This window comes from Cydia pomonella, chromosome 13 (assembly GCF_033807575.1).
Source record: "Cydia pomonella isolate Wapato2018A chromosome 13, ilCydPomo1, whole genome shotgun sequence".
NCBI classification, from domain to species: Eukaryota; Metazoa; Arthropoda; class Insecta; order Lepidoptera; family Tortricidae; genus Cydia; species Cydia pomonella.
In genome coordinates, this window is record NC_084715.1 from 12,912,081 (window position 1) to 12,938,958 (window position 26,878).

At 36.6% G+C, this 26,878-nt stretch overlaps 1 protein-coding gene and 1 long non-coding RNA gene across 2 annotated transcripts in view; both read right to left on the reverse strand.

Annotated features, from left to right (window-relative positions):
• Positions 1-2,527: 2,527 nt before the first annotated feature.
• LOC133524251 (uncharacterized) overlaps positions 2,528-26,878 on the reverse strand; it is a 92,012-nt gene continuing 67,661 nt past the window's right edge. Inside the window, exons 6-7 of the mRNA XM_061860155.1 lie at positions 4,591-4,832; positions 2,528-4,268 (exon numbers count right to left, since the gene is read on the reverse strand). Coding sequence (XP_061716139.1) covers positions 3,978-4,268; positions 4,591-4,832 — 533 coding nt within the window. The 3' untranslated portion in view covers positions 2,528-3,977. The remainder of the gene's footprint in view (positions 4,269-4,590; positions 4,833-26,878) is intronic.
• Positions 11,996-22,468, reverse strand: LOC133524252 (uncharacterized). Its single transcript, XR_009800352.1, has 2 exons — positions 19,655-22,468; positions 11,996-13,333 (listed from the first exon to the last, which is right to left on the reverse strand). It is a non-coding gene; the product is annotated as an uncharacterized LOC133524252 (long non-coding RNA).

Here is a 26,878-nt window from a genome sequence, read left to right on the forward strand (position 1 = left end):
CAGTCAACTGACATATGTGATAATACTGATAATGTGACCACAAATCATAAAAATCATAAGTCCTAATAGAGGTTCGGACCGAACACTTATTGTGGCAGTTCGGATAGTTCGATCATGTGAAAGACGGATTTTTATTTATCGTGCTAGTGCCCTCTAGCGTAAAATTTGGGTTTGGGCACAGAGGTGAGTTTGGGCTTGGGGGATTTAACAACCGGAGGCGCCTTTAAGAGCTTACCCCTTAACCCTCTGTCGAAAACCTCGGCCAATATATTTGTACGTTATGTACAAATAGCCATACATTTGACATGCCCCTTCCGCGCATAAATCGGCAAGCTGTTTTGTACAGAAATTATAAACAAGACAAGTCGTCTCCAGTAAATACTCCAAGAGTTTGGGATAGAGGAATCATTATATCAAAAAATATAAGCTCCAATTATATCCACCCTTCCCGATTTCGAATTCGAAATCAGTCCCGATTTCGGGCCTGATAAGCATTTTCGTTTCACAATATTTGAAATGTAAAAAATACTTTGTCTCTAATTGCCAAAAATGTTCAATCTTTGATATTTTTGCATATGCACATTTCAAATATTGTAAACGAAGTGCTGATATTTGGTGAAACGGAGAAATATTCTTTTTTGGGTCCGAATTCGAGTCTGATATCTGGGCTATAACCGCGAAAATCGAAGTTCGTCAATTGCGGTTTTTTTTTTTCACTCCAATTACGTCTTAGTGAGAGTAATGAAAACGATCCCCGCAATTTGCGAATTTCGATTTTCGCGGTAGGCCCTCAGGCACCCTCAGGCCTGATAAAGTGTGAATGTAATTGGCACCATAGCCGGTCCACGCCGGTCAAACATGTTTGTCAGTAGAAAAAGGTTCGAAATTCTAATTTTCTATCGGACGTTATCCCTTTGCGCCTTTTTTAAATTTGACGTTTTTTAGGGTTCCGTAGCCAAATGGCATAAAACGGAACCCTTATAGTTTCGCCATGTCCGTCTGTCTGTCTGTCTGTCTGTCTGTCTGTCTGTCGGTCTGTCCGAGGCTTTGCTCCGTGGTCGTTAGTGCTAGAAAGCTGAAATTTGGCATATATAAATCAATAAAGCCGACAAAGTCGTACAATAAAATCTAAAAATTTAATTTTTTTTTAGGGTACCTCCCCTACACGTAAAGTGGGGGTGAATTTTTTTTTCGCTTCAACCCTAGAGTGTGGGGTATCGTTGGAAAGGTCTTTCAAAACTAATAGGGGTTTTCAAGAAACATTTTTTGATAAAGTGAATATATTCGGAGATAATCGCTCCGAAAAAAAAAATGTGTCCCCCCCCCCTCTAACTTTTGAACCATAGGTCCAAAAAATATGAAAAAAATCGTGGAAGTAGAGCTTAAGAAAGACATTAAATGAAAACTATAGCGGACATGATCAGTTCAGCTGTTTTTGAGTTATCGCAAATAGTTTTCCCTTCATAGTACAAAGACTTACTTTAATTAGGTACTGATTATGCAAATTTGCCTATTTGTTTAACTCGGGTGAAAGGTACCGTTTCATCCCTTGGTTAACAATTTACTATACTTTAAGCTCCAGTTTAGCTTATTGTGACGGAAGAGTAACTACGGAACCCTACACTGAGCGTGGCCCGACATGCTCTTGGCCGGTTATTTACTACTACTGACAGAAAAGACTTGACTGCTTGGCATACTTTTGAAAGTGCGATTCAGTGCGATTGAAAAATTTTAATGTATTCTAGCGTTATATTTTAAGAAAAAATATAAGATTACGGGGCTATATAATATTATACTACTCTAGGTCCGGGGTCATCATCCGAAGAAAATAGTTTCAAGATTTTCTACCTATCATACATAAGTTTGTCAAGCCATTTCCATCAGTAGAAAATGGCGGCAAATTTAAAGAATTCAGTCGCGAAGGATTGTCCTTAAACAGAAAATTTGAATTTCGCTCCTTTTTCTACTTACAAAGTGGGTTTGTCAGAGTACCTACTAATGGAACAAATATTGCATGTGATTGGGGCACAGGCACAGCACGGCACAGGTTTGAGGTCATTATCAGAGGGTCATTTTCCGGATATCGTCTTTTCCAAGTTGCGATTTGTACCATTCACAATTTATACCACTTTATTTTTTCTCAATAGCTTCCTTTCTCGAAAGCATTAATTCTAACCATTCGCATATCTCATCAAAACAACGATAAGTACAGCTAGCAAAAGATGTGCAAGAGACATATTTTGTTAGCTGTACTTGTACTGTTGTTATTTCGTGGAAATAAGTTCACCATCTGTTGCCTTTCTGTTGCCAAGTAATTTATGTAGGTATATTTTAATATATTTATCACTTATTGCTAATGGGATTTCTTTCAACAATGATAAATTGATAATTAATTACCAAGGCACTACAACCCCGTTTCGTTGTCTAGTATTGAGCGACGGGTGTAGGTACCTACTGCCGTAGATGTCAAGTTTCTTAAGTATGAACAGTTTCTTACGTGGTTATTCGATAAGAAATAAAACAATCATTAAAGTAACGACATTTATTTTGTATGTACACTCAACTTCACAAACTTTGTACAATGTACAAATAATAAATGCACAACTTCAGTATCATAAAACACCAACGACTCACAGGCACACGCAATAATGATTATAAATTTCAAGGTAGGTTAACATAAGCGCACATAAACGTTAGATATTGGTCCCATTTTTAATTCATGATATACACAATCGTCATTTCAAAAACATATGGTTAACCTAACCATCACCTACTTATTATCTTGAACAAGTTATTGATTGACTAAGTAGGTAGGCCAGAAGGCAGTGTTAAATTCCAGTTTGTTTTAGGTATGTGTTGATAACTCCAAATCAACTGCAGTTAAACATGTCAGTTACAAGTAGATGGCGTAAGTCCAACTGAAAACGCACGGTGTGAGTGCCAATGATTGCAGCGAATACCTATTTTTAAACTACCTGATAACTTCTAGGTACTCTGTATTTAGTATAGGAACAGCCAGTAAATACATTTCATATTAACTTCACTACATCTAGACTACAAATCCTTTTTTGCTATGCAGAATCGAATATAATGGTCCTTCAAGTTGTGCAATCAAAATGTGTACAAATTACAAAAACACATTAAGCTTCAACTCGTGTCAAAAACACAGTTAGTTTTATCGCTAATTTAAAGGACTAGATCGAGAAGATGGACATTGAAATATTATTTCATATTCACTAATTCATTCCAACTATACTCATTTCAAACACAGTTGCAACCGGACTTTATATTCTTCATATCAACAGGGAAGTATCGCTATTTAGAAATACGAAATACAGTCGAAAGGAAGTATAACAAAAGCTACTGATTTGGCTAGGTTAGCGCGAGAGAAATATGCTAAGGAAAAAAGAAAGGTGTAATTAAACCTTCAGTGCTGAAGATCATAAATGCTAAGCTAGTAAGTCGGTATTCACTTTTGCCTTCGTCTTCCTCGTGTGTTATCAAACACTGCGTCAGTTCACCTACTTGGGGCTCTACACCCGGGCAGCCTGCTGCTTGTCCTGCCCCAGCTCAACTGAGACACTCCTACACACACATTATCTGATGACTATTGATTTTATACAATTTAAACTCAACTTCATTAAGTTGCATATGTAGGAAAACTTCATAGTAATAACAATTGGAAGAGGTTCATAACTTATTCTAAGAAATTTTCAACAAAACTTCTATACAAATAATATTATGTACAGTAATTAATATTAAGTATTTAATAATTACATTCTTAATATCACATAAGTACGCATCGCTAAGCTCGACAATCTAACAAACGATCGTTTCATGCGCGGATATGAACGTACAATAAATAATACCGTAGCATTGCCGGGGCTTCAATATCGACTCGAGTCGAGTCCTTAGCCTAAAGTTCCATCACATGAAACAGCAGTCGATTTAAAGTAACAGTAGCACATGGGCGCGGTTCATCTGATGGCGTGGGTCGGTCTGTAGGGGGGAGGGGGGGTTTTGGGGATCTGTGTGCGGTGCACGGGGGCCAGCTCGTCGGGCTGGCCGGGGATGACGGAGGGCGCGTCCACGGGCGGCAGCGGCGTGTGCACGTGCGCGCTGCTGGTGGCGGGCAGCAGGCGCGCGGGGTTCAGCTTGATGGCGTCGTCGTACGTCGGCGGCGCGCCCGCCACCGTGTCGTAGTCCGGCGGCTTCTGCTGCATTGTCTCCTCATCGGGCATCGATATCACGTGGATAGGGTCGTCGATCTGTAACCGAACAAATCATTTTAAGTTGTAGACAGAACAACTGAATGAATGTCAAGGTACAACAACATTAAAGCGCGACAATCAGAGCGAGGAAAAATCTACATGTTGATTATTATCATCTCCAGCGTGACGCGGATGACCTGAATTTTTTTAGCATGTGATTGTAGGTAGTGCCTACTAGAGTCATGAGGATATTTCAAAACGGTTAGAAAGGTTTGCTTATAGAAGTTAAGCACCTCTGTTTTAACCCGTCATAACCATGTATGTAAAGTGTGAGCCAGAATCATATTGGCCCAGTATTGCATTGTTTGAGTGTACTGACCTGATGTGTGTCTGGCGAAGAGCGCTCGTTGTGCGGCTGCCTCGCGGGCGACTGCAGCCAGCAGCACATGGCGGCGCAGATGAGCAGCGCGCCGGCCACGATGCAAGCCACGCCGACGTAGCGCACTGGCTCGGCGTAATCCTCTGCTAGTCCTAGCCAGTTGATCAGCGCTCCGGCGCATAGCAGCACCATGCCGTACCGGTACGGCCGCTGCGACTGTCTGCCTTCGTCGAGAGACATGCCTAGAACAAACAAAGGTTTATTCATTGACTTAAATCGTTAGAAAGATTCGCAAAGCCACCTCCTAACTGTAGGTCTGTTTATAGATAATACTAGTTTGACAATAAATAGGTGCAACACAGAGTAAACACAACTTTTATGGCTGCGTGGTGGAAAGGATATTAGAAAAACAAAAGATTAGGCACGTCGCGCGAAACTTGCGATGGACGATTTTGCGATCGCGCTGGTTTTGACGTTTTTCCTCAATATCTCTAAAAGTATACTTCAGTCAAATCCCTCGGCTATATCATTAGATATTTTATACTAAAATTATATTACTATGGTATGCAGAGTAACAAAGGATACGAACATAATTGAAATAAACGAGAATTAGACAGGTGCCGCGGACTGAGACTGCCCTCGGAAATATACTCTAGTTTCAAAGTGTTTTTTTTCACAGCATTTTCCCTTGATGAAACGTGTAAAAATTCAATATAAAAACTACAATTTTGCGTTAGTCATTATAAATCATATATTTATTTGTAATCATAAGTTTTGAAAGATCATACAATTGTATAAAGAAGGTATTCAAATAAAATAATTAAATTAGTATAACATAACGCTGGGTCGACTCGTACGTATATCTGATTTAGACTAAAGTTGGGGATCAGTTGACGGTGCAAAACAAATTAATATATGCAGTAAGATCGTACACAAATATAAATAAACTCGTACATACAATGCAGCATATGTAAAATGGCTAGTGCCATTTTTCAATTCAATTAAAATAAATAATATGAATCAATATCCTATATACCTACATACGAATCATGCAGTGAGCGCCAGCAAATAAATGTTGGAAATAAAAGTGAAACAGTATTTTATGTTGCCACTTCATCAAGATTATATTATAATACATATTTTATTTGCACGCATGTTACAACTACATATTACAACGGAAATGATCAGTAATTGTGGCTTACGTACGTTACAGACTAATGTTACATTTACGCCTATTACATAATATATGACGGTAGAAATGTCTACTGCTTACTGTCATCTTCCTAGTTCCATTCCTCCGTCATTTCAAGCAGGGGCTTCGCACGCATAGTTTTTGCCAACGACTGCAACTATCCAAGTTTTGTAACTAACTAAATAAATCAATATTTCGGGACAATCTTACACAGATTGACTTAGTCGCAAACTAAGCAAAGCTTGTACTATGGGCACTAGGCGACGATAGACATATAATAGTACATTACGATACAAGTGCGAAAAATAGGAAATTCGAAACGAGTGGCGATAAATTAAAACACGACCGAAGGGAGTGTTTTAAATCGACACGAGTTGCGAATTACCTATTCGCACATGTATCGTACAACGTTTTACAGTACATATGGCCCTTTAAATGTTCGACACAGTAACGTAATATGCTACTTCTCGCACTAGTGCTATAAAGTAGCCCCATATGTACTGTAAATTTATCTTTACAGTACATACTCGTGTCGATTTAAAACACTCCCTTCGGTCGTGTTTTAATTTATCGCCACTCGTTTCGAATTTCCTATTTTTCGCACTTGTATCGTAATGTACTAATATACTTAAATACGAAGTTAACATGCAAATACAAATACGTACAGCGAAGTCTTAGTGCCTACCTACCTAAAAGAGTTCCGGTTAGCACTATTCGGAAACGGATACCTTCCACAGAGAACGAAGCACTTATGATATTGTTGCGTGACTGTCGTATTTCGTCGTTAGCCTCTGAAGGTTCCCATAATCTTCTAATTTTTAAATTATATTTCCAATGTTTGTTGAATACCTAACCCACTTTTACTGCAACTAAATAAATTTGTAGACAAATTACTCGTTTAGCACCAGCTCGTCAGAACATGGAAAGTGTTCATATTAAGCTCAGTAGGGCAGCGCATCTAACGGGATTCGGAAACTGGTAAATTCAAATCGAAAGCTGGGAAAGTTCACAATTACATGAAATAAAATGTAAATATCAAATAGGTAAACGCATTAGTGAGTTCGCACAAACTGTTTTTGGCGAAATGTGGGAGTTCGTTTCGAGCGCAATCAGAATGTCGTTAGGTGAAGAGGCGTTCTTTAAGTGTTGACTTTAAATCTTGAGGAAAAATGTAAGATGTCAAGCGGCGGGTCGACGAGGCCGGGGCAAAGACAATGGTCCCGAGAGATGTGGGTCAAGTTCGGCCAAGCCACGGGCGGTCACGCGCCGCGGACACCACATAAATACCCACATTAGTGTGTCAACATCCGACTGCCATTATGGCTACCGTGCGCTTGTATACCACGCCGCGGGAAAGTGAAAGCTTTCCTTTGATTCGTTTCGGTGGGGGCGAAACAAATGATAGGGTTTATTCAATTTTCCAAACCATGTTTCGTCGATAATTCTACGTGAACTCTTTATGATTGAAAGGATTTCTGTTTTTCATGATACTGTGACAAAAATCGTATCGTATCGATGTATAAAATTACATAACTTACAAACAAAGGCTCCTCCTATGTTGGATTGGGAAGTAATTCCTGGATACAAATATGATGGCCAAGGCATTTTGGCGGTTTAATTCAAAAAGTTCCTTTTTAGTTATAAATTAATTAACCGCCAACTTTCACATACTTATACGATACGTTTTTTATATTTATAAAAGAATCACTCACTCGCGAACACACTGAGCAAGTATATTTATGAGATCTTATCTCCAATAGAGCACCTAGTCTGATAACCGATAAAGTGAGGATATCTCCGAAGCCACAAACTTGCCCCTGCATTTTTTTTCCGAAAAAAAAAAAACATTTAGCTTAATTGTGATAAAAATGCAGGTACGAACAAAAAAAAACAATACCTAACAATAATATAAAAAGCTTAACACTAAATTGTTTGTTTCTGAAAAAACGTTCAGAGATGAAAATCCGTGCTAGTAAAAACTTAGTTACATATTAGAAATTACTACCAGATATGGGTATCTCTACCTTTATATCACCGGATTAAAAGTACGCCGGTATAGGCAGCCGCTGTCGGGTAGGCGACACTTGTAAGACTCCAACCCACGCAGCGTAGGGCTTCGCCGGCGCGAACTCCCGTAACACGATAAGTCATATTCGTTAACCAGATTAACTTCAACTAGGAAGCTAGGTGCCAGTACATTATACCGCTGTTACATACTAGGTTAAAGCCTTTCGTGTATTCGAATTCAGATGTAACTTTCGTAAACCTTTTGTAATCCTAATAAGATGACGTTGGCGAACTTGGCGAGGCGATGATATCAGGAGTATGAGGAGGAATTCAAATTTGCAGAGTCGGTGTTTAGACAGCATCGCATTTGTTAGAGGGACTACTAGGTTTGTGCTATGAATTCATTTTTAAGTAACGAAATAACTATTGGATCAGATTTATGCTACTAAAGGTGTACTTCTGATAATATATTTTTTAATAATATTTGTTCTACCAATAATGTTCCATATTATGTATTATATTTTTTTAGTATCTACTGTGTTAATGGGTACATTAATTGCACTAACGCATTCGAGCATGAAAGAATGTGCACGACAGTTAAATATTTTCACATACACACTAACGGTAAAATTATGACTTAGGTACCTATTGGAGCAAGTATCACTTATGTTTTGGATGTTTAGGTGTTACTGATATACTTAACTTAATAAGTACGAACAAAAAAATACCATTTCGCATTCATACAATACAATTATGCACTTAAAAAAGGTAATTTATATTATCATAATAATGTAAATGGGATAAATTTAAGAAAAAAAAATTCTAGAACCATTATTGTATTTGGATGTAGGGCAAAAAAACTAGCATTTTTTTTGATAAAACCGAAAAAACCTACCGAGTTATTATTATGTCAACACCGTTATTGATTAGGTACTCGTAGCAATGTTTATAAAATGCACATACATCAAAATCAATCGCTTTTATCTAATCGAACAGAGGACACCTACTTATAAAATATCTAATAATAAACACTTAATTCTATTTCCAGACGTTTCCAGTGATGTAAGTCTGAAAGCGTCGAGGATTTTTAATATAAGTACTATACCTACCTATATTGTGTTATTGCTATAATTCCTGCTATAAGGAGGCAGGTAACGAAATTTCGGTTTTCGTGTCAATATGTGATTGAGTAAGTTTTCTTTATGTAAAGGAGTTCCCACCATGTTGCAAATACCTCATATATTAACATACGATTAGCCATTGAAAGGAGCTAGACGACATAAGTGGTATCTACCTAATAGTAGTACAAGTATAAACATAAACGTAGGTACGTACATATAGGAGCAGGTCGTGAAAGCGGTCGTCTTTACGAGCTCTTTTACGACTCGTGAACATCCCTGAGCGGTCAGCGTAGCCGCAATAAGGCGCGGCATAATGCGCTTTGGTTGCACTAGTTCTTATTGGGCTTAAAACTCCTCGAAAGTAGAGATACAACAATTGTATGTAGGTAGGCAAGTATTTGTAACCAAACCATTAGTGAATGAACACCATACCAGAAAACTTTTAAATGTATAAAACATTTTTTTAGCTAAATGTTTACGGTGCTAAGAGCTATTGTGATTTATAAAATACAAGAGAAATAAAGGTTTTTAGCATTTAGTCCAGTAGGCACACTATAAATACTTTAGTTTTTCGCAATATCACGCAACAATTCCTTAATTTATGCTTTTTTGCAGTCTATCGACCGCCCCGTAGAATGCCATATCATGGTCTCCCAAGGTGACGCGGACGGCGATAGGTCCTATTGAACCATTCGAACGTTCCACTCCACTTTTGTCAGCTCGTGTAATCGATTGATAGCCGGCGATTTGTAGCACGATCACAACCGTTCGACTGAACAACATGTTTTTGTTTAACTGCTATATAATCGATACCTACGAATAAAAAATCAAGCTATTTTAAAAACGAGACTAATCGTTGCTAAATGGATACCTACTAGTATATAATATTTTCTTGTAACCTAATATTTTTCGCACACAAACGAGACATTTATAAACAACAACTTTGCTGTTAAAACTGGTTTATTGATATTTTTAGACCTTTTAATGACGCAATAGGGCATGTTATTAAGTTACTTACTTAAATAGATTGGTATTATATTAATAAAAACATACTTATACCTTCATAAATATATTAAATATAAATCGTATTATTTACAACGTGCTCAGAACATGTTTTCGCGTTAGAAGTTGGGAAGGTGAGCTCCTAACTTCGCCATAAACATAAGTAATGCGTTTTGCTTTAAATAATCCGGTTTGATGTCACCGTGGCAGTAAATAACTTGAAATAACCCGTATTTAGCAGCATTCGCAGATATTTTAGTCCCGGCGCGCGAGGCCATCGCCTCGCACAGGTAGTCAGATCGGTGACAGCAGAAGTGGTCCAAAAATAGAAGGCAATTAAGAGAAAATGAGTAAAATAGAATGGAGGCAGACGTTACTTCACATTGCCGTACGAGGAAGGGAATTCTCTTTTCCGTAAAATTGTGAAACAGTATAACAAGTCATGAAGGCAGAGCTATAGATAATCTTAATTTTGTTAAGCACAAGCAAACTCACCAATAATGTAAACAAACCAATTAAATACTTATACTCGTACGTATGTTGATATATACGCTCAAAATAAATGCCGACGCTGCTTTTCGAATTAATAGTATATTTTCAATATGCGAAATAAACAGATATTAATATCATTTGGTCATTGAACTTTTTGACACCGAAATAGTTTGTTGTTCCATTTATTACATAAATAGTTTTAAGTACTCGATAGAATCGGTACAAGGGCTTCGTCCGCTGATGGCCAAGTGGAGTGGGAGGGGCATTCATATAGAAATTTTGTCCTCTAGAGATCGAAATGTGCCCCCCCACCCCCCTGGCGACGCCCATGAATCGGCACATATTGCCATGATAATATTTAACAAATTTAGGAATTAAATGTTAGCTTGGGACTTTAGGTGATGATTAAGATTATTTCGTTAGATACCCGGGTCGGACAGCTGTATTCTGGTTTACAACATTTTACCAGAAGTAATTCCTAGGAATTGGAAAAAAGGCAACACGCCCATACCCTATACGTGACCATGAGTTGAATGCATAGTATTTCCTTCTGAATATGAAGAAAATAAAATTAAACCATTAAATGCATCAATGGTACAGCAGAGGCCTGCAAACACTAGATTACGTATCAATTCTTCCGCACTCTGAACCTGACTGACTAGCTTTCGGCGAGCATTACGTACGCTGCGCAAACAACCAGCTAGCCTGCGAACTACATGATCACATTACATTATCTAGCCGCGGGCAGACTAGACTCGACTAAGAAGACGATGCGATGAATCCAACAGTTTAATTTTTTGGGTTCCGTGGCCAAAATGGCAATAAGGTCCCATAATAGTTGCGTCATGTCCGTCCGCCCGTCTGTCTAAATCGTTTTTAAAATAATCGATCCCATCAAAACATTTTTATGTAAAATGTTGCCAAGATGAAACCATAAGTTTCGCACTCTCAAAAGTTATCAGATCTCTTGTAGAGCCAAGCGAAAGTATAAGAGTTATGCAATTGATTTTTCTTATGCTTAATAAGTCCACTATTGGCATTATATCCCGAGAATTTTGTTTATCTGCTATAATCCAAACCCAAGTTATGGGGGTACAAAAAAAGACGAAGTGCTTCGAGAAAAGGTAGGTAATGCTTCGTTTTGCTCGTCTTGACGGAGCCCTACCGTGCTCCAAGATTCAAAATCGAAAAGAATGTATCCCTCCCTATATCTTTTGAACCGGACGTATTATAAAGAGTATAAAAATAATATAAAAAAAATAATTTAATAAATACTTTCCACGTATACTATTTTGATCATGATAGGTTAACTCACTAATGACTTTTTTCCAACAAACTTCTCTTCTTATTAAAAGATCGTAAGTGCCGGGAAGATACGTCCTTTTGTTGGTATGGTTTTTAGGGTTTTTATATTGTATGTAGGTAAGGAACCCTCCGTTATGCGTGGCCCGATACGCACTTGGCCGATTATCATTCGACGAACGAAGAGGACATGCCCGAAGGTCCATTAGACATAGGCAGTAGGCAGTCCAGGGTAAAATATCGATACAATAAATATTTATTGTTAAATCGGTTGGTTTTATCATACAGGTTTTTATTTTCAAAATAAATTATTTTTATTTATTTTACCTACATTTAAAACGACTATATATTTTTATAACAATTTGGAAAAATGAATGGTGTCCTACCCGGGGGCTTACGTCTAAGATAAACGGCCGCGAGTGATATGAAACTTATTCCCCGAATGCAGTTGCCAAATTATTTGGGTAAAATGGGATTTAATCGTGGATATTCGCGGTGCTTTATATTACCAACATTATTGGGAAAATTCTACTCTTAGCATTCGGAATTTTGTTTATTTAAGATTCTCGGGAAATTACGTGTAGAACAACAATATGTTTATTTACCTACTTTAGTGTTCGTGGGACAACAATATGTTTATTTACCTACTTTAGTGTTCGTGGGAGTAATACCTATGTGTCTAGGCTCGAGATAAGCAGAGATAGCAAAGAACCTAAACTAAACCACCTATTTACGTCGTATCTTGGCGTAACGTGATTAGAGTAGTAATTGATTTTTCATTGTTATTAAATGCACTCATAATTGCTCTATCCGATTAATCTGCTTTTATAGCCTTTTTAATTTATTCAGTACTTCCTGAGGACGAACGTTATATGGACATCATAATACTACACTTTTACTGTCTAAGACGACCGGTTTGGCCTAGTGGGTAGTGACTCTGCCTACGAAGCTGATGGTCCCGGGTTCAAATCCTGGCAAGGGCATGTATTTGTGTGATGAGCATGGATTCCTGAGTCATGGGTGTTTTCTATGTATTTAAGTATTTATAAAATATTTATATATTATATATATCGTTGTCTAAGTACCCTCAACACAAGCCTTATTGAGCTTACTGTGGGACTTAGTCAATTTGTGTAATAATGTCCTATAATATTTTTATTTATTTTATTTATTAAAAAAAAGTAATTAGTGTAATTACATCATAATTCCTAATGATTAACAGTGAAATTATGATGTATAAGTATAATACTATGTTAATACTAAACTTCATTCCTGACAAAAAAATATGAGTTCCTATTGACTTTCTTTACCTATGTGTTATTTATAGATATGTGTGATTTTATTCGTTTAACTGCGTGTTGGAATCAAACTGTTAATTGAGAAATCCATTGGCCTAATTTCGTTGAGGTAATTTACGAGTCGATGCACAAATGAATTTTAAATGGATCTACTTAAGCTTAATGGGGTTTATGGGTACCATGAGTGCAAGTACATACGTCTAGCGCTTCGCACATTGCCCAGGATGCGGGTTTCCGGGCACTCATTGATTTTCAAATAAAATTAAAGTTTCAAACTGAAATGTGAGTAATCGTATCGTTTGCGGCGGCATTCAAGCCTGGATCCTTACCTGAAACAAATAGAAGTGATTGTAAGTTTTAGTGTTGAAATCAAACATCGCAATTTTATGTTTGTAACTGTTTAAATGAGACAATAAAACTATTGTGTCAGTGTGATACGGGTACTAGTTTAGTACAATGGCTGTGGGTGGGTAATTTGTAGAAAAGGTTGGCTTATAGTATAGGGAATGTTTGATGTGCAGCAGCGCAGGAGACCCTGCTCGCGCGCAGCGGCCGTGTCGGCGCAGCGGCGCGTGAGCATCAACCATTGCTCACATCGCTCCAAAACAAAAGACCATGTGGTTTGAAAAGCTACCATCATATTTTAAACTTAATTCCGACACCACAATGATTGCAATTGCAACCTCTTAAATTCATAATTAGGATGCATTTATGTTGTGAAGGTCGGACATGACAATGCTATCCAGCTATTCTGGCACTTATCCAAAAAACTTTTCAACACACAATTTGAATTGTATAAAACCAGTTAACATAAACAAAATGGTGTGTAGGTACCATAATACGTGTGTAAATATAATATTTTTAACGTTTTAAGTTTCATATAAGTTTAGTTTTTAAATAAACTACATTTGTTGTTGACATATGTTGTAAAATCACCACGTAAGTTTACTAGCAGGTATTAAGGTATATGTGATTATTAAAAAATACTTTTAAATAAGGCTGACAGATAGAGCGCTTACCAAAGTTCTTGTCAGCTACTAAATCAGTTGCAATAGTAAATCCAATCTACGATAGATATAAATATGTTGATGTCATCATGAGTTCAAGTTACGCTACAAAACGGCCTGAACTATATTAGGCGAAAGGTGAATCAAAATAAGTTGCTAAACTCGCTTGGAGTCGCCGACCTTTCGACACGGAAGCGACGTGTCCGTTCTTAACCTTCAGATGTGTAGCCGGAGGCTTGCCGATGCCTGCGATTCGGCGACCAGGGCTGCACGTACCGCAGAGCTTAGGATTACATGACGAATGACAAAGCGGTATTATGTCATTTAAATCATTTGTGCGGCCAATGTCACGCTATGTGTGAAACTAAGTAGGTGCCAAGTTAACTACTCATTACAAGATTGTTGGATTATTTAACTTTTGCGGCCTAGGAAGCGAAAACTAGGGCTGGGCAGTGGGCACTGTTACCCACTGCTTAGGATTAGGATAACATCATGACTGACGAAGCGTATTACGAGTACCTATATCATTTACTTCACTACAATTTCATGTCAATATTTAAAAGCTGACATATAAATACATCTTGACTCTTGAGCTTTCCATTTTACCTTAGTTGTTATTTTAGGTATTTGTTGTAGACGAAGTTGATAAATGTATTTGTATAATGGTATCGTACTGTATAGATTGACCTCTACATTACGTAGTGGCTTATCTGCAGATAGCCAGTAGGTATATTAAATTCTGTCTGAAATGCATGAAACAATATAACAACACGTTGGATCGTCCTTTTACCTAAAACTAACAATATCTACTTTTGAGTCTTATAAATGTAAGGGGTGAAAATAGGGTGGTTACAGTGACCGTGCTTTTGCCGTATTGCTATTCATTCTGCTGAGCACATCGCTAGAGTGGCATACCAATGACATCATTACATGTAATGAATTCAGCATGGCAATACGTTTATAATATGTAGGCCCCACTTTCACTTAATTTGTATTTGTATGGTCACCAAAGTGTCGTACAGTGCTCAATGTGCAGTAGAATTACACTGCGGTGTAATCGCATATCGCAAATAGTAATATGTAGATAAGTATTCCATTTTAGAACGGACGAGAAGGAGTTATGCAAAAAAAAAATTTAGCAGTTTTTGCTAACGGAATTAAATACAACTCAAATTACTTTGACGTAAGCGTAATCGCCATTGGGAAAAACGTGGAAATAATATTATTATAAAGGATAAGTATAATATTGTTGCGATATTCATTGCTGAATACTATTATTTATACTGTGATACTACTATAATGATTTCCTTTCATACATGATGTTGGTGAAAAGTAGTTTGTTTTCACTTTAATCAAATATATACCGCCATTTGGTATTTGTACAAGTGGCGCAGCAGCGGCATTATGGCAGATAGGTTAAGATACAATAACAGTAACACGCCAAAGTAGGCACAAGCTGGTTCAATATGGCAAAACAAATAAAAAAACGATTCACACACGCCAAAGACAAAGCAATTTGCAGCGTGCTATATCGACTGAAAATGATAATTTGTAACGTTATCATTTTTTCCAGAAAAAATATCTTTCAGGTCTCGTATACATGGTGTAGCACGATAAACCCGAAAGATTTTAATAGAGTCCAGCAGCGGAAGCACCTCGGAAGCACGGTCGTATTTTTATCACTTGTCACTATGTCTGTCACGTTCTAACATGTAAGTGCGAAAGAGACAGGCATAGTAACAAGTGATAAAAATGAGACCGTGCTACAGCTGCAGTGGCAGCATGGTTCTATTTTTATCGCTTGTCACTATGCCTGTCACTTTCTCACTAACATACTTGTTAGAACGTGACAGGCATGGTAACAAATGATAAACAGCCGACCATCTTAGCCCTACTGCTCATCACATTTTAATACTAAAATGTCATTCTGGAATTCGCCAAGTTTCAGAGTTAATACCAATTACAATACACGGTATACATATATGTATACTATGTAGACTATTAAGTACCTACATTTATGCCTATCATGCAATCGATATTTGATCTAAGAAAACATAATTCACAAGTAGACTGCATGCTTCGTAATGGTTGGTATCATGACTATGATGATGTATACTTATCTGTATATCAGGGTTTTCTTGATGAATGATAAACAAATATTTTTCTATATAGCGGTAATCTAATAATGCGACTGAAGATAGGAAACAAATACAGGAGTAATATTTATATTTTTGATTAGGTATAAACACTTAAATGTACGTACCAAAATTGTGTATACAATTTATTTTGGATTGAGTTAAGGAGCACATTTCGAGTTAAAAAAAGAATAAGATGTTCTTCAAATAACTTATAATACTTAATAATACTTTTAGCATTTTGCATAAAATAGGTAGTCTAGGTTTAATTAATTTACCATAGGTCCATCTGAAAGTGAAACCCTATTTGCAAAATATTAATTACATCACAGCGCGCAGTACAGCTAGGAGTACCTACATACAAACTGATTAAAAAGATACGCATATCCTTTTTTTTGTTTTTTATTTTATTTGCCAGTATAGTTTCTCAGACGATACCTATCTAAATCTAGCTCTTTTTGTCCCAACACATGATGACATTTAAGTGTTAGAGGTACTTTCCCCTCTTTGTGTTTTGACCTTGAACCTAATTCCACGCTGTTGCACCAGACGTTTACTGGAAAGTAAGAAACTTTTCTAAATGTTAATTTAAACTACAGGGTTTGTAGGTATATCTATACGTATGACTCGTGACTGTAAGAGAAAGTGGAAATGACTTCAAACTCAATTGTCATCGTCTCTTTTGATCGTTGAAAAAGAATGTCAATGGAAAATACAATACAATAGTGAATTTCCTACTTTTCGGAGCAAATTGCGTGAAGCTCATTCCCTGGAGGCATATTGCGAAACGTAAAACACGATACTAATTTGATATAAATAATAGCATGTTTATCTAGCGAGCGGGATACACTGATATCGGTATCAAATTAACATTATATTCAACATTTCTGAACACGCCTCCCTGTTGGCAACATTTCCGCTTGCCGCACTCAAGGAGACTTTCCATAGGCAAATGTCGACACTCGATGCGATTAAAATCTAATACAGTTTTATCAAACTAATTGTTGTTGACAGATAAAGTACTTCTTACTAAACAAGTACTTAATAATAGGTATTCCGGGTGAAATGTTGAACCTGGTTTAAAATCTACCATTCCGGCTCCGGCCTAAACGTATAATGGATTTAAAGCTGATTTATTTCATTCATGCTCTTAAAAACGGAGCTATTTAGAGCAAAATCTCTATTTCAGTTGAGAAAATTATTTTTTTGTTGTTTTGAGTTTTGAAACTTTTTAAATACACAATTGGATTCCGAAAAGATATGGTACGATATGTATAGACTGTTATTGAAAATAGATATGTATATTATAAAATCATAAATGAGTTAAATACATAAGCGCCTCGTACGTGCACTCGTGCAGTACTTAAAAATAATGAAAATAATCCTCTAAAGCAAAACCATTTCATCGCCAGGTGGTTGAATGCCTGCAGTAATCGATATCTCAAAGTGGTTCCTCACTTGCATAAGTGCGGTTGCATAATCAACCCTAACAGCCGATTCATTTGACGGCTCACAGCTCACATTATAGTCGCAGTCGTTCTTATTGAATACTAAATGCGACTTTCTAGTTAGCTAGGTAGCCCTTGCCGGTCAAGGAAGTGCAGTTAGCTATTGCATACTAACAACATTGAAGTTTTCTTAGTTAATATACATTATAAACAGGTGTAATTTAATTTATCATGATACTTTGTACAAAACAATAATCATCACTTTGGACGATAAAACATCCGTTTTAAATTTTGTTGACATTTAACTAGAAATACTTTTTAGTTTTTTTAGGTAAAATCATAAAGAACTTCGCTCAGATAAAGTCAGAAAGGAAGAGCTTCACTCTTTCAGTAAGTGTACAAACGCAAAAGTTAAAAGCGACGAATTAACTTGTAGACGGACTTCTCCACATTGACCTTAATTAGTTCCTCCAATTCTCAGGATAATGTAGCAAACTACTTAAAAATGTAGACAATTTTGAGAAGATAATTATGCATGTGTACTGAAGATTACAACTGAGGTCTCTTTACGCTTTATTTAATTAACTGTTGTAATTGTATATGACGGCTTTATCGATAGCTATTGTTTTTGATGTCAGTTTTGCTGACGTTTGCTCCCACGTGTCGGTGCTGGATTTGTATGGACCGCGTCTACTGCTTCATCCGTGCCTTATCGTGCTGCTTACAGGACACAGTTGCACAAACAGACAACAATTAAACGGTTCTATTATTGTGTAACATAATGTGGTTATTTGTTTCTCGAGATGTGGAAACCGCATGTCATACGATACCGTTGATGATACAGGAAAACTTATTGACTTATTTTAGCTCTGGTAGGTTCTGTGATACCTACTTGCCATCAGGATATAATTAACGTTACAATACCTATAAGGAAACCAACCTTGTGGCATAATTTTTGTTGCATTGAAATGCGGATCTATTAACCCGGATCCAACTCTATATGAAATACGTACCTACAGGATTTGAGGAGAGGATCAAATACAATAGGGACACAAAGTCTTTTCTCTATTACTGAGAATGTCAAGAAGATATTATTGTCGATACTGTTAAATGAATTCGTGAACATTATGGTAAAAAACTTAAATATGATCCACCAATGATCGTTAAGCGTATTGCTGTAAGTACATATGAGAGGTTGAATACATAAGAAAATAATGCCCATCCAGAATGCATGGGCATAAACTGTAGTACTAAATTATTTTAAGTACTTCATTGCCTACTGGTAATTTGGTAATAAATAAAAAAAAGAAATGCCATCTTATTATGACATATTTCATAACTGTTACACAATTCTTCGAAAGGTCTACCTCATATTCTGATCTCAGATAACAATTAAAGTATTATTTATATTGAGACCCGGTAAAAAAGTTAAGTGAGTCACACACCATTTTCAACGCAAAGTTTTCGTGATTCATCCGCGCGTTCGTTACGAAGAAGTATGATGCTGTATTGCTGTATAAATGGCAGTTTCTCTTTTTACCTAAATCCTGCGACGCGAATTATTCATACATTTTCACTTTGCGTAATCAATAATCATCCTTGCCGATTACTTCTTATGAAAGGTGGACTATATGCACAGTCTAGGAACTTCATTTCCAACCCCCCTAAGGTTCAATATCGTACAGCAAACTGTCACCACAAGAGATGTAGTTTTTTTTTAAATTAGAAAAAAAAGGTAAACAATCTAGACTTATCTTTTAATTGATCCTAACGACTATAGAAAAAAAAAAAACATTTTTTCCGGTGCTCCCGGAGTCACTTAACCCGTAAATGATTGCAGGCGACTAAAAAAAACACCCTATACTTAGACTTAATTAACTATGTAGGTAATTTAATAATTGATATTGTATTAACTAATAATTAATATAATTGATAATTGCATGATCTGTAATTTTACTGTCCCTCGTAAGGAAATGAGAGGATAAAGTTATACAAGTAAGTAAGTAGGTTAAGCACATGAGAGATAGCTACAATAACTCTATAAAATTAATAATTAATACCTGGAGACAGCCGAGACGGAAGATCAGATATCCTCGAAATTTTGAAGCCGGCTGAAACACACGCACTCAAAACTTTATTTAAACTAATCACAAATCGTGGAAAAAGCTATAAAGTATTGACGTCAAAGCACTTAATATTATTGTCCGTTATCAGTTATCAGGTTTAATTGTTATGATAAGGTCGCGTCCGCTCGTGGTGGCGGATGGGCTACGTGTGTCGTGTGGTGTGTGGCCGCCGGTACTCTACGACATGTGTGACGCGACGGCGGGTGACGTAGCGAGCGACCAGACGGTGTATTCCGTTCCCGTTTATTGAACCGAAGGATTTCCCATACCAATTCTCTTGTTACACTTTGTTTAGTTTTCATTTACTTGGAAATTGAGTTACAATTTCAATAAAGTGATCGTTATACAACCGTACCGTAGATAAAAAAAATGTCTAAACGGGCCACATGCCACATGGGATGTCAGCAACGTCTTTGTTACCATGTATTATAAATAGGTACTGTTCTAATTGATACAAGATATGGATGGAGTGGCTTCTAGAATTTTGCATTACAATTACACAATGATTTTAGAAGATTAGGGGATTACCATCGGCTTTCAACTATAACACTTTATAAACGTAATTAACTGTAATTAAACATGAGATTGCTTGTAAACAATGGCATCATAAAAAAGTGTTTTCCCCGTAAAATCTGTCTACGTCGTTAAATCGTCTTTCCACGTTTCAACTGAAATCAAGCCGGGCTCCATATGTTCTGAATGACGTATCTTTAAAACTTATACGTAGGAATTATAAGTAACTGCTCCCTAACTGAAATACCTCTCCACGTCATAAGTCTATGTCTAATATATGGTGTTTTGGAACGAGTGGGTGGGAATTGGGTCAGACCAAGCTGAAAAGGTTGACCTTTTTTGGCGTCACCGCGTGAATTTATAAGGGGTTGTTGACGTAGATAACTATCAACTAACACAGTCGATGCCAAGGGAATCCCTCGTTTGCTTGAAGATTTAATTTATGATTTAATAGTGGAGTTTCCTTAAAGATAATCGTATGAGCAATTACAATCGTATGTGCTAATTACACAGATACTACACCTTGTAAAACAAAGTCCCCCGCCGTATACGTTTGTACGTTCGCGATAATCTCAAAAACTACTAAACGGATATTGATGCGGTTTTCACCTTAGATTTTCAAGAATGTTGATTCTTGAAAAATCTTTTGGTGTATAATCTGTTAACCCGTGCGAATCCGAGACGGGTCATTAGTAATCTATAATTTGTGAATATTGAAGAGGAAAAGTTGGCTTTACTTAGGTGTCGAGGTGACCTTATGTGGAATGTTGATAAAACGGTCATTGTCCTTAGGTATGCACGTATTGCTTTTTGGTGAACGATCTTAAAATCAAAGGGTTTACTTAGTCAATAGACAGGTACGACAAAGGATATCAGTAGTGCTGGATGTGGCGCACACTATCAGGACGTTTGTTGTACATGTATTCACATTGGTATAAATGACGGATATACATAATAATCCTCAACGACCACAACTTACGCCGATAGCATTGCCCCCAACGTCAGGATACCAGTTTTCCCTGTGCAATGTTTCATCTGTTTTCCTTTACCATTTACGAGTATAAACGAGTTATTTCCTTTTACATTTAGTTTTTGTTTCGTTCAATCAATTGTTTTTTATTGTAGATAGCGTTATTATTGTGATGAAACTTTCTTTTTCATAATTTAAATTGTATTTTTTACAGAAACATGCATTGAATTTCTACAGTCTAATTTTAATAACCTAATTTCCGCAAGGCACAGGCTTAATATTTATATATATTAAAACGATTCACATGCGTATTTCAAGTCGAAAAGCTCGACATATTTTACTCCCTACGCCAACGCGAGCTCTCGATGAAGTCTGAATGGACTGGAATGAAGAAGATCTGGAATGACATCCACGATGCTGGGTCCTTCCACACAAAGCGAGATGACATTCACAATTCACAATGCCGTAGTTTAAGGACGTACCCGGGTCCAAACATATTACTTACCCAATAGGTATTGGTTATGAATAAATATTACAACATATCTACTTCTATGAAAAAGTCTACATTTTAATTGGTCGAAGCCAGTACAGACACACAAAGGATTTTATCAGTTATGTCTGCCCATACGACCGCCCACTGAACCGCTGGAAAACTAACAAAGTAAAATGAAAACATAAATAAACCAATACCATTTTAATTCCCCGATTTGAGCACTTGACGTGCGGGGCTTTTTGTAGAGCAGAATACATTATAGGTATAATCTATTTATGAATGCTAACAGCTATTACTTTCATGCCATGCCATTATTCATAAATTTAAACTGACATGGACTTAAACTACACTCACATCACATTCAGTCACCCTCCTAAAATTCAGTGACCAAAATACTTAAAATCACGTTTGTTTATATTAAAGGTCACACATGCTACAAGCTGTCTCAGTATTAATGAAAATCACAAGGATGCATGACGCGTGTATTGTATCAATTCATCGCATCTCGTAAACAGAGATTCACATTATCGAGCGTAGGCGAGAGAATCGCTCAAACGCACCAGTCGAAGTTTGTTTGTCAATAACGCGTAGTTCTTGTGGTTTTCGGGGTCCCAGTTATACTGTTCAGCCTGCGCGTACGACCCGTGTACGTTCGATAAGCAATGGAATACAAGACTAGCAGTAATTGCTCGGCGGAATTCTTCGTGTCGCTAGAAACTTCAATAGAAACTCAATTCACTATACTCCTTATCACAGTTTTAAGAGGTTAAGCGATAATTGACGGATAGGTAATATTTGTAGGTCATTAGTCATTAGTAGCGTAAATAATCTCGATTCTCTTTTGCCGTTGACATTTAAACTAAGTAATCAATCAGTCATCAATTAGTTACTAAACAAGTTCAATGTAGCACAACCAGAAGTAGCGAAAAGTTGGTTGCTTAATAAACCGGACCGGAAATCGCGCCCTCGCACGTTGACATGGCATCGATCTAGTAAATCTGACCTTTGCTCGCACAATATTTTTTGCACACTGCAGTCATATTCTATTTCAAAGACGTCGGGCCGATTACGGATAAGGCGTTAACTCGGATTATTTACGTGCAAATCTGTCTTAATAATATATATATAGTCGCTCTAATAAAATTATCGCCTTAGCTTCCGTGAGGCTGGAAATAGCCGCTAAATTTGTAAATGCCGTTGTGCTAATGTACGAGGCACACCTGATTGCGTTGCATTCTATTTATGCCTCGACGTTGTGATGCTTGCTTGTCATTTAAGCCAGTTCACACGCAGAAGAAAGACAAAAGACGATAAAATGGGGTTGGTTATTTATTTCATGCCAATTTGATATTAATGACGAGATACCTATGTATATGTAGACATACAAATTTGAAATATACATTTAACACATTTTGCGGAAACTACTACTACTGTTGCTACTGCAAGTATACCCTTTAATGACATATATGTTTCGGGTAATTTTAGAAGAGCCTTTTGGGTAAAGTCCGAATTTAAGTAAGACAGACAGAGACCTGTGTGTAACTACGACACTTATTCAGAACCACTGTAAGGACAAGTAAGGTAAATAGATAAAAAAATGTACCTCTAGTAATAAGTTAACCATATATTTTTATTATCGACATCAGTTATTCATATTGAGAAACTTCCAGATGACCTACAATTATTTTGGTCAGCGGACGACGTGACGAGGGCTTCGACCGCTGAAACTTCGACAACATTTACAAGTTTTAAAGCTACAATATTGTACAGAATAGACCATTGTGAATTAAAATATGTACTTATTTAACGCAGGTTTATATCCGGTACGTTACCCATTGCGTGAATAATCGGTCAACAGCATTGATTAGGGCTATTGATTTGTTCTTCATATCAACTGTATCTAGACACCTCATTTGTTTTAATACTTAGGTATTGTGCTTTTTTTTAAACTGATAGCTCGAAACAAGTCACAGAGAAAAAAAAATCCTTTAAACCATGTATGTTATAACAATGAGCAAAGATGTCATTATGGTGAACGTTTGACATCCTAATTTAATATTGATGTCTAAAAGTGGAAGCCTGGCAAAACTACTTAATAAGAATAGTAGTTATCTCTTCTCTATATCTATCTGTACAGCCCATATTCACTAACTGTTGAATGTTGAATACACATATGTGACGATCCACGGTAAAAGGTACCTTATGGCGGTTGGCGCTTACGCTGTTATTTACGACGCTCCAATACTAATGCCATGCTATGCAACGTAAGCGCCAACCGCCATAAGGTACCTTTTACCGTGGAACGTCACATATAGGCATATTTCATCTGTCTGACCATCGAGGCGGTAGCCTAAACCGTAATCCTTATGGCGATAATGGTCTTTTTAATTTTGATTGTTTTTTTGTATTTTACCAATATTGAATGAGGTGAAAATACCAATAGTGATCGCTATGTTGATTTAATGGCGAAAGATTAATTATTTAGATCAATATATATGTATCAGATCAGGCGATATTTATTTGCTTTAGCTACTAAGTATAACGTTTTACCGCTTAACTAAGTCAAACATCTTGGTCAGATCAAGTTGTTTGTCGATGTTCTATGTAATCTGCATAAATTATATGCATTTAAAGTAAATAGTTAATTTTAATTTATACAAAATATATTATACCATTGCAATAATGTATCCAAATCATAAAGCATATTGACAAACAGAGTTATATCTTCCGATTGATAGAGAAATACGCATGGCATACGAATACGTGTGGTGTTAGGTTAGCTAGATCATAACGGCTCAAACGACTACAGATTACGAATTATAACATCGTTTATGTTAAATAACGGATCTCAGTAATTGTGTTTGCCACATAAAAGAGCTAATGATAATCTGCATGCCAGAGCTATTGCATGAAATGGTGTAGTCAGTTAAATAAGATAATTTTTAAATCGTTCGGAGGCCTTATTTCCGTTTTTCTGCCATTCTACTGTGATAAGTAATTAGTGGGAGTGCAGTTTTACAGCTAAGATTCTGGGTAATAGCCGTAAGCTAGGTGAGCAGTGAGCACGCAACGACAACTAAATATGTATAACAATATGGTTCCGTAAGTATTGTTTTACCGTATAGTTCGCGTTTTCGTGGAGGGCAATACAATATTATGTGATATAAACAAATCCAAATATTTATTAAAGCCTTTGACTGTGGATGCTGACTACGATTACTATTGACACGGTATTTCCAGTGACATAGTTTTCTGGTTAGTTTTTAGGGTTCCGTACCCAAAGGATAAAACGGGACCCTATTACTAAATTCTGCTGTCTGTCCGTCTGTGTGATTGATAGCTGTGATAGACAGACAGGTGAAATTGTCACAGATGATGAATTTCTGTTGCCGCTATAACAAAAAATACTAAAAAGTACGGAAACCTCGATGGGCGAGTCCGACTTGCACTTGTCCGGTTTTTTAGTATTCCGTAGGTTGTTTGCGGAACACTTATGGGATCACTACGATCGTGCAAATCGGTTAAATGCGTTTTTCTCGGAGACCGTTTGACTTGTACGAGTAGCTAAAATTTGAAACAGTTATAGGCGTTATAGCAATTAACACCACTGACATGTAATGAAGTCAAAACCGCTTATTATTTGTCTAGGATTTGAATGGAGCTACTAGTTTGCTTGTAAAAAAATTCTTTTGTTTTCTTAGAATGTGTATAAATAAAAATGTTTCCAGTAAAAATTTGTATTTACTCGACTACATCAGAAGGAGGGTAATGTTTTTTGAGCGTGGACCTACAGCCCAAACGGCTGGACGGTTTTTGACATATGAGGTGTGGTTGAATTCGTCAGAATTGTGGTAGTGACATGAAAGTGAAAAGGGGGGGGGGGGAGATTTTTTTCTTTCTTACTATAACAATATGGGTCCCAGATATAAGTAAAAAGTCCGGAGTTTTTCTTTGTTTTAATAATAGTTTCAGTTTAATGTTACAGAAAATTAAACTAATTTTAAACTTGATGTTCTTTTCTTATTTTCTGATATATCTGGATATTTATTTTTAGACATTATATAGAGGATATTCACAGTCATTTGGTATAAAAAATTGGACTAATCCATTCAATCATTTTCAATTTAGAGCAGTTCATAGTTAACTCTTATTTGTGATTTTTTTTTGTTTTCTAAAATTTGTTAGACCAAGGAGTGAAAATATGACATTATGTTATATATTTGTAATCTACTCAAAGCCCTTTCATTTGGTAGATTACGAGTACATGGTATGTTTAAAAGAAAAAAGTTTGAAAAAAAGCGTGAATACTATACTGAATGCATTACCATATTTACCCATATCCGAGATGACATGATTGATACTATAATAATATGAGCTTGAAGAACAGAGTCCAGTCTTAAAGCAGTTGACTCAAAGGTCTCGAGTAATCAGCCCTACCTACTTAACAAAATACTCAAAGAAACCAACCCTCATATCAGTATATCTAAACTACACCCAATTAAGAAACTAAGGTTTCGTTTGAATAACTTGGTTGTTTAACCTTCACTTTAATGAGTATTAAATCGATCCAGTAGGTACTTGACGTCACGGTATAATGAATACATTTATCCCGCACTACACAATAAATTATATCATGGATGTTTTACAATGATAACGCACTGCATTAGCAATCTAGTGCATAAAATTTCTATGAGAAAGATATTTTATGTTTTTTTATTTATTTTAATTCTATATTAATTTAACCAGTATTTTATTTTATGTATGTTAGTTATAAGATGTAATGTTTTGAAAAGACGTGTCCCGCCGAGTTTCTTGCCGGTCTCATTTTGAGATGGGATGTGGGAAGGGATTTAAATCTTCTCGGGCCAGAGGTGTAGGGTTAGAGCCGGCGGCGTAGCTTTACTTGACGTTCATAAGCGCATTGTATTGCCTACTTAGAAAAAAAACTATCTTTATCTTTAATTGTCCTGGAAATGAATCAATAGTTGTTCTATATTTTGTGCACGAGTTGCACAAAAAGGTTATTGTTTTAGTTACCTATAGGTTGTGAACCATGTTAACCGTGATTGCCGCTTGACAGACCCAGGTCAATCGATAGACGAGTTAGTTTCATTAAACTTGTATCAACAAAGTGGATAATCATGGTGCGACTGTTCATAGGTAGTTCATTATTCAGAGTCGG